The 13,119-nt window shown below is 39.7% G+C and overlaps 1 protein-coding gene and 1 non-coding gene across 2 annotated transcripts; one reads left to right on the forward strand and one right to left on the reverse strand.

Moving 5' to 3' along the window:
• Positions 1 to 1,544: 1,544 nt before the first annotated feature.
• On the forward strand, positions 1,545 to 7,277 carry LOC111217133 (vitronectin-like). The gene is made up of 8 exons (XM_022738868.1): positions 1,545 to 1,898; positions 2,378 to 2,494; positions 2,630 to 2,857; positions 4,141 to 4,280; positions 5,044 to 5,200; positions 5,678 to 5,836; positions 6,405 to 6,743; positions 6,917 to 7,277. Exons 1-8 carry the CDS (start codon positions 1,835 to 1,837, stop codon positions 7,051 to 7,053), a joined length of 1,341 nt encoding a protein of 446 aa, XP_022594589.1. The 5' UTR covers positions 1,545 to 1,834; the 3' UTR covers positions 7,054 to 7,277.
• Positions 7,278 to 7,955: 678 nt separating this feature from the next.
• On the reverse strand, positions 7,956 to 8,029 carry trnat-agu. Its single transcript has one exon. It is a non-coding gene; the product is annotated as a tRNA-Thr (tRNA).
• Positions 8,030 to 13,119: the final 5,090 nt, after the last annotated feature.

Raw genomic sequence — 13,119 nt, forward strand, 5'->3', positions numbered from 1 at the left:
GGCTTTACTCACTTCGTGTAATCCTAACATTGATACGCAGCTCGAAATTATGAGATAAAAAGTCAAAATTATGAGATAAGAAGCTGATACACAGCTCCTTATGGAAAGCAATGATAACAGCCTTAAACTATCATGATTTTAATTAACTGGGGACCAAATTTTTAATTTATACTGCATGTAGATCATAAACCCTTGAATATAAAACACACTCACAGCTCTCTACTCCTTTTAGCGACTTTCATGAAAAACGAAGGAACTGGTATGGCACTTTGTCATAGATTAAACCAATAATTAATACAATACTTAATACAAGTAGAGCTGAAAGGATTAGTTGATTCATCTATAAATAAGTAGAAAATCAACTGGCAACTATTGTCAGAACTGTTAAAGTCATTTTTCAACCAAAACTGTGATTAAAAAAAAAAAAAAAGTAAAATGCAACTTACATTTTAAGGCTTAAGTAATAATCTCTCTGCATTAAGAACTTTTATTTTTGATACTTAAAGTGCATTTTTGTCATTATACTTACCTACTTTTTCTTACCTACAAATGCGATTTGAAATGTTTACTTGAATTGTTTTTACACTGTAAATAATAAGTAATAATAATAATCAGAGTAATTATATAACAACCACAGTTTTGTGGATTATGCAACATTCATCAGACATTTCTATCTTTTTCGAGTGATGCTGTAAAATTTTGTGGTGTATTAATTGACAGCCATTAGAGATATGGCAGCAATCCATGTATTAGACCAGCTGATACGAGCGTCACCGAGAACCAAAGTCCACCTGAGTTTATAATCTGTGCTCATCAGCTTTATGGATAGTTTTCACTGCAATTCCACAAAGACAAATACATGTTAAACACCACTGACTTCCTTCATGGAGCAGACTGGTTTATGTACTGGTACTACAAGGCCACACATGCTTTAGAGGAAAGCTAAAGTACCACCACTCTTTAAAAAAAAAAAAAAAAAAAAAAATCTTTTAATGTTTAACAGATTCCTGGAGGTCAGATGGGTGAGTGATGAGGAAATTAAATTACTTCAGTCTGTGTTTAGGCTCAAACTTTCCGCCTGGTGGTGATGTGCTGGTTTCAGCCTCAGGGTGCTGAATCTGATCATCAGCTTCTGTCAGACAGTCACATTGTCACTCTAGTTATCAGGGCTGCATTTGGAAGAAGCCATTATGTTTGCTGCAGGGTTGTTTTTTTGCACCAAAGATCAATATAGGAAAAGTACTGACCTAGTTACACAATGTTTGAGCTCAGATAACCGTTCCCTCACTCTTCCTATCACTCAACCAGAAGTTACATATACAATAGACAGTATATCGACTTTACAAGACCACAGCACAATGTTGCTGTTTCTTATCTGGTTTGTAATTTGAACTTCATCCTTTTTCCTAATTAAGAAGCATTCTGCTGCTCAGATTTATTCTCCACTTCCTGTCTTGTTTGTTTTACAAAATTAAATAACCAATAAGCTGATACTGGGTGTTAAATTTGCCAGATAACATATTCTGTGCCTTAAAGTGCTCATGTTCATGTCAGGATGATGTTTCTGGGACAGACAGGACAGAGATCAGTCATCACAGTTTAATGATTATCACAGCCAAGTTTTGACCAATCAGGAGGCCAGACGCCCCGGGGTTAACAGCTCCTGAAAAGTATCTATTGATCATCATCTGTACACAATACTGCACCCCAAAGTGGGGTTCAGATTCATCTGACACACTGGTGCAAACAGAGAAAAGTGCACAGTTCTCTTCTGAATTTAAAATCCACATTTTCAGTTTGTCGTTTCAAAGGGGAATAATTTCTGTGAGTCGACATGAAGCCAGCAGTGGCTCTGCTGGGCCTCGTCCTGCTGCTGGACACCGCCTTTGCTGCAGAGCGTAAGTCTTCCAGTTTATCTTTCCTAACTTATCTTTTGTGCTCTATATGAACATACATAGTGTCAATAAACATGAAAAGTAAAACAGTTTGTCCTCAAGAGGCTCGAATGTGTATTATTAAAACAGTAACATATTGTACTTGTAAATATTGTAAAATACATTACCTTTAAAGTAATAAATCATAAGTAATTAATACATTTTTTCCTGCATTTACAATAGAGTATATTTGACCATACGAAAACAATGTGGTGTTGTATTTTGTTTTTATCCCTGATGAAAAACAACAGCTCTGTAGGATTTGTAGTGTTTTTAATACACTTAATTTAGTATGTGCTGGAGCATCAGAAAGAAACACGCATGTATGCACAAAAAAAAGATTTTTGTATATATAGGTATAGTGAGTTCTTGACCTCAGTAAAGTCTGACTAAGTCTGCACTGTATCAAAGCCAGACATTTCATGTTGAACCTGTTTCCACAGAGTCCTGTGTGGGTCGCTGTGGCTCCTTCGACCCACGGAGAAAATGCCAGTGTGACTCCATGTGTGCGTACTATGGAAGCTGCTGTGTAGACTACGACACCATCTGCCCCAAAAAAAGTACAGTAGTAGAATATTACCATTTCACTGAATATAAACTATTTGTATTTTAATTTTAAAGTTCATGGCTTTTGAATATTTCAATTTCTACTGAAACATCTTCATGTGACAAAACTTTCTTCTCCTCTGCATCAGTTGCTCGTGGTGATACCTTCGAGGAAGGAGAGGATGTAACACAACAAGTGACGACTGTTGCTACAACTGTTGCAGCAACTTTTAACACAGTTGCACCAACTGTCTCCCTCCCACCCAGCACCACACATGGGCCCACACCAACTGTAGACCCTGACGGAGCGTCATGCAGTGGTCGACCTTTTGATGCTTTTCTGCAGCTGAAGAACGGTTCGATCTATGCATTCAGAGGTAAACCTGGATCTAAAAGGACAGTATGTTTCCTGCCCTTTTCTGTTGGTTGCAGTGAATATTTCTCAATTATCCACAAAAATAAGAAATGGCCAAGTTTTCAGATGGTCATCATGGACCTGAGTTTATCCAGTAGTGTTTGAAAAGGTTTTCATTAGATCAAGATCCAGAGAAGATCAAGTGATATTTGAAATAAAGTTGCTGATTTTGAGAACATATATTTCTGTGCAAAAGTTTTAGACACTAAAAGTAACATGAAGATGCTTTCAAAGATAATGCCATGAATAGTTTCTATTTATCAAACTATTTCATACAAGGTGCAGTAAATAGAAGGTATTATAATATTTGGTGTGACCAAATTTTAAAACGGCTCCAATTCTCAGTTCACAGTTTTTTAAGGTGCTTGTCAGGTAGGTTGTTCCAATCATCTTGGAGAACTCTGTGGATTTAGTCTGTCTCAGTGTCTTCTGTCTCCTCATGTAATCCCAGACTGACTCCATGATGTTGAGATCAGGGGTCTGTGGGGGCCAGACCGTCTGCTGCTGGACCCTTTTTCTTGTCGCTAAAGATAGTGACACCTCCCTGATGGTGCTGCGTGATGGATAGGAATCTAAACATCTAAAGTCTCAAACTTTTGCACAGTTCTGTATGTCATGGCTCACCCACATCGTCACATTGTCCTTCCTGCACTTAGCTGCTTATTACAAGGGAACAAACTTTCTTTTTCTCCAGTCCTTCACTTTATAATCAGTAAGTCCTACTGTGTCCTTCACATATAACAAGATCACAGCAGCTGCACACAAATCAAAAGTCTTATTGCTATGTTTCTGAACGGTCCAGCAGCACTCAGATTCAACCCATACAAAACAACCAAAAAAAAGGTAGTGTGATAATCAATGGAGGAATAATTTAAATGTTGGAGAAGCATTGTCCTATCGTGGCAACAAAATACATTTCTTTGCAAAATAATTAATCATAATAAAAAGATCAGATGTGGCTTAAAATTAACCTCCATATTTGGTGAAAGGCTGAATAGATTTCCAAAAATTATACCCAGTTCTTCACATTGCCACTTTTTGCTTCTGCATCTAGGACAGTTCGGGAAAGTAAATGGGAACAAACTGATTTGGAGGCATTAAATTCAAACTGTGGACTATGTAGGCCGCACATTTTATTTGATACATCTTCATTGTTCTCAGTGTTGATACTTTGTGGATTTTCCTGGTTAATAAATTGAATTAAGTTTCTTATCACTGATCCAAGGCCTGCCTTTCCTCCTGTAGGTGAATATTTTTTTGAGTTGGATGACAAGTCCATACTTCCTGGTTACCCCAAACTCATCCAGGATGTATGGGGAATCACAGGGCCCATCGACGCTGCGTTCACGCGCATCAACTGCCAGGGGAAAAGCTACATCTTTAAGGTAGAAACCTCTATCTGTAGAGTCTGGGAACAAGCTGTGGGCGGTGTATTCTGACTACTCTCCACATTTATAAAAGGAGTGGAGTACAAGTTGTTAGTTGAATGGTTTATAAATTAAATAGTCGAACAAAGTACCTGAGGCCCCAACATGGGGAGGTCCCTCAAAAAGCCTGTAATTAAAAGTTTAATTTCATCTTCGGCTTTAGAATTTGACATTGTTGGTATTAAAGGCTTTTAATAGTGGCTGAATAAATAGTTGACGTACTATTTATTGCATCTAAAACTATATTAGGATCTCTCTGAAAAGTGCACGCTTAGTCCACTCCTGCTTTAGTTTGGATAAAAATAGTTAATCTCTGCGCCGATGCTTAGGGAGACTGTCCTCCCCTAAAAAAACAAACCCTTAGGTCACTGGTGCCAGCAGCTTCATTACAACCCACAGTTACGTTTTAGTGTTAAGTGACATCTAGTGGCCACGTCAGATAGTATCAGTCATTTTAGCAAATGCCCCAACATGTCATGTTCAGTCGATACTTTTTATTTTAACCACAATCGTTCTATAGCCTTAAGCATATATTGTAACCATGACAACTAAGGTCCTCTAACCTTAACAGAGTGCTTATTTGAACTCAAACTTTGATCTTTCCCTAAAACTAAGTAAGAAGTTCTTGTGCCTCATAATAATAGACATTTACTATGCCGTCAGCATTACAGTGGTAGCGTCAAACCTCACTGCTGTGGGCTTTGTATTTATTCTGTCTCAGGGGAACCAGTACTGGAGGTTTGATGGCGATGTCTTGGATGAGAACTATCCACGGGACATTTCAGTCGGCTTTGACGGCACACCAGATGACATTGATGCTGCGTTTGCCGTGCCAGCACCAAACCACCGTGGCAAAGAGAGAGCCTACTTTTTCAAAGGTAATTATGAAGGGATGAATGACATTTTTTAATCCTCGTTTCTAATCCTTTTGTCTCATGACCCTTTAAAACGAAGCAACTCAATTTGCACATGTATATGAGCTCTAAGCAGTTTAACCAATGGTAACTTTTTTAATTGTACAGTAAACTGAGCTGATTTATTTTGAGACCTCGTTAGGGTCCTGACCCACTGGTTGAAAACTTCCAGTGGTGGGAAGTCAGTGCATTTACTCCAGCTCTCTAAAGTAAACTTTTCTGGCCCCTCTAGGCCTAATTTACTAAAATGCTACTTGAAACTTCTTCTGCAAGACAAGAAACAAATATTTGTATGTTTTGTTTTACTTCACTACATTAACATTAAAAATGTCAGGACCTTAAAACTGAATCAGCTAAATGGAATTCATGCATGTGTCTGTGCTACGGTGCGTCGACATGCCTTCAGTGAATCAAACCCTGTGTGCTTGTTTCTTTCTTCAGGGGACAAGTATTATCAGTATGAGTTCAAGCACCAGCCTTCCCATGAGGAGTGTGTCCGCATGAGTAGATCCTCCCCGTCTGTGCTGTTCACACAATACACAGATCTCTTCTGCGATCAGACATGGGAGGATGTCTTCACAGAGCTCTTCGGAAGCTCCAGTAAGCCTCAGCTGTGTTTGTGTGTTTTACTTGTTTTTATTTATTTAATGTTCATTTTGTAGGGACTGTTTTTACTCTTTAACTTTGGTAGAGCTACTTCTGTTTTAGTCTGTATTTGAAAGCCCTGTATCACTGCAACAAATGTTGACACAGAATTTGTTCAGATTTGTGTTTTCCACACAGTATATTCCCCTTTTTTATGCTCAAAATAGTCATGTTGTGTCTCTGTAACTTTGGTTCAGCATCTCTTATACTCATTCTGACTTTTTGATTGCAAAACTTTGACCTTTCACAGGAGACCAGGTTCATGGCTGTAATCAGGGTTGAGTGAACAGTAACTATTTTATTCTATAAAAAAACAACCAGCAGTCTCTGTAGAATAATTAGGATGAAATGCAAACTGTAAAGGATGTAAAAAGCTGTTTATTCTAGATACTTAGAGCACATGTAAATACACAAGTCTTTGGGTATCTCTGATCATCTCTCGTGTCTTATTTTCTATCTGTATGAATAGCTCTATTTCGCTGTTAATGAATCTAATATCTTTTCGTCCTTCCTCCTCATTCAGTCAGCAGTCACCACACAGGCCCTCGTTTCATCAGTAGGGACTGGCAGGGTCTCCGGCCCCCTGTAGATGCTGCCATTGTGGGACGAGTCTACGTCAGTCCCAAGCCCACGCCATCTTCTCCTCCACCAACGAGGAGGAGGAGCAGTCGGAAGAGGAAGCCCAGGAGGAGGAATAGACAGCGTGGACGGCACAGTCGCCATGTGCTGTTTAGTGATTTGTGGGGTTATGATGACTGGTTTGACTACAGCGACTACAGCGACTACAGCGACATCATTGATGAGAGCACCACACAGGAGTACAAGAGCACTCCTGTTCAAAATGTGTATTTTTTCAAGAGAGGTATGAAAACATGGCGTCATTTTTATCCCTAACTCAGGCTGTTTCAACAGAACAGAAAACTGAAGCAAAATTCTAGTAAAAAACAATTACAAGAATGAAAAAGTTTCTCTTTCAGCTTGTACCTTTTTAACAGTTTTTGGTTTGTATGTTTCTTTTCTCTTTTATGATGACAGATAAATACTACAGAGCGAATCTGCAGACAAAACGTGTGGACTCTGTCAACCCTCCATACCCACGCTCCATTGCAAAATACTGGCTGGGCTGCAAGCATGAGGAGACACCTGATGCATCGAGGGCAGAGAAGAGATAGGCCAGCTGACTGAGTCTGTGGTTCGGAGGAAAGAAAGAGAAACCCACTCTGTGTTTTATGTTTTTGTGACTAGTCTTAAAGTAATTACAAAATGAATTTATAATCACTCCTGATAATGTTCTTGTTAAAGCATGTTGTTCATAGTAAATACCCCTCTAATGTCCCCTCAGTATTTAGGTGGGTAGGATTCTGCATAACTTAATAAACTTGAGATTTCAATTATATGAGTAGTTTAATATTCTTCTTGTCCAAATTGTTCACACACACACACACACACACACACACACACACACACACACACACACACACACACACACACACACACAGAGAGTAGCTTATATGCATGGTGCTGTGCTGATATGACTAGTTCTCTTGAAAGACGTGCACCATCTGCTGGACAAAAGACTGCAAGAGAAACACATTAATAAAATAATTAAATTGAAGAATTTTATACATGCATAATGCACACAACACCACTTATACGCTTTTTTCTTACTTTTGTGGCATTTAGTTTTGTTTGTTTTTTTGTTTTTGTCTGAAGTATTTTGGGGATTTTACTTGTAGTGGAGTTTTTTCCACAGTGTCGCTACTTTTACTTTTCCTAAGTAAAGGATCTGAATATTTCCTTCACCACTACTGATTACTGCCTTAACCGTATACTGTTTTATTGTTATCCAAACACTCGGTGTAACATGTTAATATCGATTTAGAGATATGAAAATCGTTGTTGAGATCGCTTCCGGGTTCCAGTGTGTCCCAGTTTATGTTGCCGCAGTACCACCAGTGGCCCAAAGTAATTAATAAGAGTGGTTACAGTTTACTCAAACGTGTCCTCGTTGTCCGGTAATTACGCTGTTCACACGGTTCATTGAAAATGCACAAAAACTAAAGAAAGACAGAAAAGGCACCGCTGGGATTCGAACCCAGGATCTCCTGTTTACTAGACAGGCGCTTTAACCAACTAAGCCACGGCGCCACGTGACGACATCAGCAGTAATAGACTTTATGAATGTAACCACATCGCAGTAGGATCTTGAATAAAAATTTAATTTGTCTTTGTAATGTTCATGTAATACTCTACAATATGTCAATAACAATATCTAAATAATTCTATACATTCTTATTCACATGAGGATGAGAGAGTCCTCTCTTCAAGGCAGTCCCACCATAAATACTCTGTTCTAGCTAAGTCTATTTACAATGTGGTCTTAAATATTCAACTCCAAATATCTTCTTTTATCAGTCAGCCCAGAAGATAATCAATCATTGCCGCAGATATTTCTAAATCTGACATATTGAAGTCGCCCAGATCCTGGAGGCACAGGTCGGACAGGTCGTCAGTGCTGGAGAAGCCCTGGTGGTCCAGCTGACTCTGCACGCTCTCCTTGGATCCAGGGTGTCCGACTGCAGCGCAGCGGCTACCCACAGGCTGGGATCCCTGTGCACCTTTAAGGAAAGTCTCAAAGTCCTCTGTCAAATCCCATTCACCGAGCCCACTGTCTGGAAACACACAGTAATCAGTGAAGTCTGGGGTTTGGTAGTGATGGTGTTGAGGAACTCCTGGGAGACCCGGTCCATGCTCGGAGCAGGATGAAGCTTGGTCCCCGATGACAGGGGATATAGGTCCGGGGAGGGATATGCCCTGACTCGCCAGGATGGTCGAGAGCCTGGTGGACTGAGGTAAACTCGGAGCAGGGTAGCCTGGTGGGGACGGCAGGCTCGGGGTAGGAGAGAAGGTGGGACATAGCTGGGGGAGGGGTGGACTGCGAGCCGGAGTGTAGGTGAACTGGGAATGAAGGTATCGGGGTTTGGGGACCTCTTTGGTTGGTTTCTTGCTTTTGAAATAGCGAGCGCGTCGGTTTTGAAACCACACCTGTTGAAAGGAAAGAATAGAAGTTATTTTTACGCACTGCATGGGGCGTTATCCAAAACGATGCATGAGAAGTCTGTGATGCACATGTCTTACCTGAATTTTAGATTCCGGCAGCCCGGTCACAGAGGCGAGAGACTCCTTCATTTTAATATCCGGGTACTGTGTGACAGTAAAGGCCCTCTCCAGCTCGCTCACTTGCGCCTTGCTGAAAGTCGTGCGCTTCCGGCGACGCTGGGTGTCCGAGCGCGTCCTGTGGGCAGCATCATGATGCACTAAGGAGAGAGGACAACATGTTACAGTTGGGGTATGTTAGCTATTATGATCTATGAATTAGAATCAATTAAGGTACAGAAATTAACTCAATTTGGAGATTGGTGAATACAGAATTTCTTAACCTACAAGGGTGATGGACCAAAATAAAAGTTGTTATCTCCTGAAACAGTTTTAAAAATGTAGTAGCCCATTCAGTCTCTCACCTCTGCTGGTGTCCTGTGCGTAATCGTCGTTGTTGTTCATATCCAGGCCTGTACCAGGCCAATAATGTCCGGAGTAAAAAGAGTTCATCTCAGAAACATGACTGCCTGTAAAATCCAACCCGAATGCCATTTTTTGAAATATAGAGTTCAAGCACGAAGAAAAGGATCGTATGTTTCCTCAGGTGTGTCCGAGATGCGTCTCCTTGGCACTGGTGAACATCCAAGGCTCTAGAGGTTTTTATACTGTGCTGGACAGACTCAAACCACCCCCCTGCACCCACCCTCTTGCACATCTCAGTGGTTATTGTCAAGCCTTACAAGCGCGTGCCTTTGATGTGTTATTTACCTATTAATGGCTGTTCGGGTAATAGGTGTCTGTTTGATCCCCGAACACGTATTATTGTCCCCATTTAACTTACAGACGGAGCATGTCGTAACCTGCAGGAGTGCGAGATCTTCCAGTAAATCTCTGCATCTGAAGTGATTTCTTTCCTAAAATCATTTCCAAAGTCACATGAAGGGAAAATAGAAGAATTTAAGAAATGACACCATTACTTTTCTTCAATGTATAGTTTAAGTCTAACCTCAGACCTACTGGATGTGCAGTTGATAAGAAGATGCATGAGACTTAGGTGAATAATAATTTAATTTTTTCTTCATTAATTTAATCTGTTCTCGGCCATAATACTAAAAAGGTAAAAGAACACATTTGGACTGACACAAGGTGAATAACAAGGCAGATAAAGCAACAATCACACTTTTCGGACACATCAGTCTGTGAAACATCCTCTCCTGCCTCCTGGTGCGCATCAGGAAAAAACACAACACTGCGTGTATAGTCGAAGTGTATTGAAGAAGCTGCCGAAGTGTGAGGCCTCAGTCAGCTGTAATGTGTCGAGGTGACAAATCGGGCTACTTGTTCTGCTTCCTGGTCGGTTGCGCTTCCAGCGATCGAGACATCAAAACACCGGATAACGCACAGTCCAATGCACGGCCAGTTCCCGAGCTGTAGTGCCAGACACACAGTGTTATGGCCCATTACAAACCGTATTTAAATTCCCAAACATAAACCGGGCTCAGAAAACAAAACAAAAAAACTAACACATGCATTAAAATGTGTCAGATTAAATTATGTCCAAGTGGTGTCTATATTTTGCTTTTTGAGTGATATTTCAAATAACTGTTATGAAATACCAAATAGGCTACAATATCAATAGACATTCCCATTGCCGTATGGGGAGCACGTGATGTAGGCTAAGAAAATATTTTGGAGCCAAGGTGCTCATGAGCTCAGTGAAGATGGGACATTAACCTTGATAATCGGATCACATTAGCAGTGAAGTATTCCACATTGACTCCTACTCCCAGGATCGATGGGCCATCCGGATCATAACTGCTGCTGACCGTCACATGACTCACATTAAGGCAACAATATGTCGATACCAAAAACAGATGATCTTTCGAAACTGGGTCACATGCTTCTGGAGTGACCCCGTGACCTGTGTGACCCCTGACCTAGAGCAATGACCCCCCCACACACACACACACACACACTCAACTGCCAATATGGTAACTGTTTTACGGTTTAGGCGGCTCCTTTCCTGCCTGACTGTGTAGCAATTTGCTTTTTTAAAGTTTGTAATAATTTATTTTTAATACATTTAGCATTTATTATAGCAGGCCTAGTTTGTTCTCAATTTGTATACGTCACATTTCTACAGTATTTGTTGCGATGAAAACTAGTCACAAGGTGGCAGCATTAGACCGTTTGATAAATATAATTTCATAAACACATTATGATGCAGTATTTTATTTGCTTAGAAATCTTCAGTCCAATATTAATTCAATTGTTATGTGATAAGTTTTTTAATAGCCTTGCACTTATGGGTGGTTTCATAAACCTTCTATTATAGGCTGAGTATTGTTATTATTTATTAAGTCCATTAAAATCTACATTTTAGTATCAAATTTGAATAAAATTTCTCCTGTGCTGACCTACTTTCACAGTAAATATCAAATAAATAAATTAGGCTCAGTGAAGTCTTCTAGAAAACAATTTCTCTGCAATATGAAAACAAATTATTATCATCATATATTATACCAAATGTATATTATATCTTTTGCTAAAGATTACTAACATGTTTTGTTCAGAAGATAGATCTTAGAATCATGATAGACCTTGCAACCTAATGTCATATGAATATAATTCTTCTTCATAATTTTTACAAGCACCACAAGGTAGACACAGCTGACTGCAGTAGGGTAAAGTTGAATATATGTATGGATGGTAAATTAAAGGAAAAACTCAAATGAAATTTGAGTTCACGACGTTTAGAATCATTTAGAGTTGCATTTATTATGGCCCAAAGCTTTAACAGACGGTCGGTCTTTCCTTTAATTTGTCTCTCATCTATTTTATGTGTGAGAGAAAAAATGTGTCAACATGTCATTTTCAGTGTTTGTCCAGGAGTTAACATGCATTTCTTTGACAAATTAGAGCCAGTGTTTGGTTTTCTGAAGGTTTTTAAAGGACAGTTTGAATAATTTGAATGAGATTTTGACTTATTCTACTTTGATATTAATAAATTTGACTTAATGTCAAAGGTCAAATCACAAAGAAAAAACAGTTTTAGACATTTCTCCTTTTCTTCTGACACACTTGTTCATGCAGCAACGCCCTTGACTCTCTGGCTTGCTCTGCAGCTCAAACTGTATTCCTGATCTCTCCATATAAAAACACACACACACACACACACACACACACACACACACACACACACACACACACACACACACACACACACAATACACAAACTGTTCTTCTCTCAGTGTCTGAATGCTTCAGTTTATACCTCACAAACCCAGGTGTGCACACAGAGGAACGCTGGTCTTCTGTGTCCACACTCCTCTCTAAGAAATCAGGATTGACACTCAGGTGTGAATGACGCTCTGCGTCCTCTCCCTCACCGACATCCTCGCTCCTTCCCTCGCAATACACAAACACCATTCCTCAGCCCGCTGTTTGATGTGGAAACTCCATCCACATTTCCTGTCAACCTGACAGATTTTTGGGCCTAATCCATGTGCTGCATGGGCCCATGTACCGTGCTGTAAAAAGCCTTTTTGGATCTGAAAAATAGAAGCTGAGTGTGATTCAAGTTTGGCTGTGGATGAAAGCATATCCGACTCTGTAGGGAAAGAAGGGAACACAGGAGGCGTGATTTAGTGCCGCCATAGATACAAAATAAAAATTTATTATGGCTCAGAAGGAAAAGATATAGATGTAGCACTGAGATCTAGCGGGTCGGTGTGACTGGTTAGTTAGCTTAAGCTTGACTTTGGATGAATGTAGAGAAGCAGGAGTGCAGAGCAGATCACCCATGAAGAAGAGGATTGTGGTTTCTGGCTGAGCCATTTCTCGTTCGATCAAATTGGTTTGTTGTTTTAAATGAAGAGATTTATTGCTAAAAAGCCTGGGTGACAAAAATTGTCACGGTCAGCTTTGTGTACATTCAAATTTAATGATGTCTAATTCAAGACATTGAAGACAAATCAATATAACTGAAGCATTTAAATACAAACGGTCAGTGGTGAAGATGAGATGGTTGGAATAAATATTTTACAATAAGTTTGATATTATTCAAACAGAACATTTTATGAATGCAGTATTTTAAAGCCTGGAGGGAGTCATCTTTTCATGAGCCCTAAGGTTGATAA

The sequence above is a fragment of the Seriola dumerili genome, unplaced genomic scaffold (genome assembly GCF_002260705.1).
Source record: "Seriola dumerili isolate Sdu_G_001 unplaced genomic scaffold, Sdu_1.0 BDQW01000040.1, whole genome shotgun sequence".
In the NCBI taxonomy this organism is placed as follows: domain Eukaryota; kingdom Metazoa; phylum Chordata; class Actinopteri; order Carangiformes; family Carangidae; genus Seriola; species Seriola dumerili.

Bases quoted from the DNA above. Each gene is read 5' to 3' on its own strand.
- LOC111217133 (XM_022738868.1), top strand. From the start codon at position 1,835: ATGAAGCCAGCAGTGGCTCTGCTGGGCCTCGTCCTGCTGCTGGACACC. The intron at 2,495-2,629 runs GTACAGTAGTAG...CCTCTGCATCAG, and splicing joins CACCATCTGCCCCAAAAAAA to TTGCTCGTGGTGATACCTTC. The intron at 4,281-5,043 runs GTAGAAACCTCT...ATTCTGTCTCAG, and splicing joins GGAAAAGCTACATCTTTAAG to GGGAACCAGTACTGGAGGTT.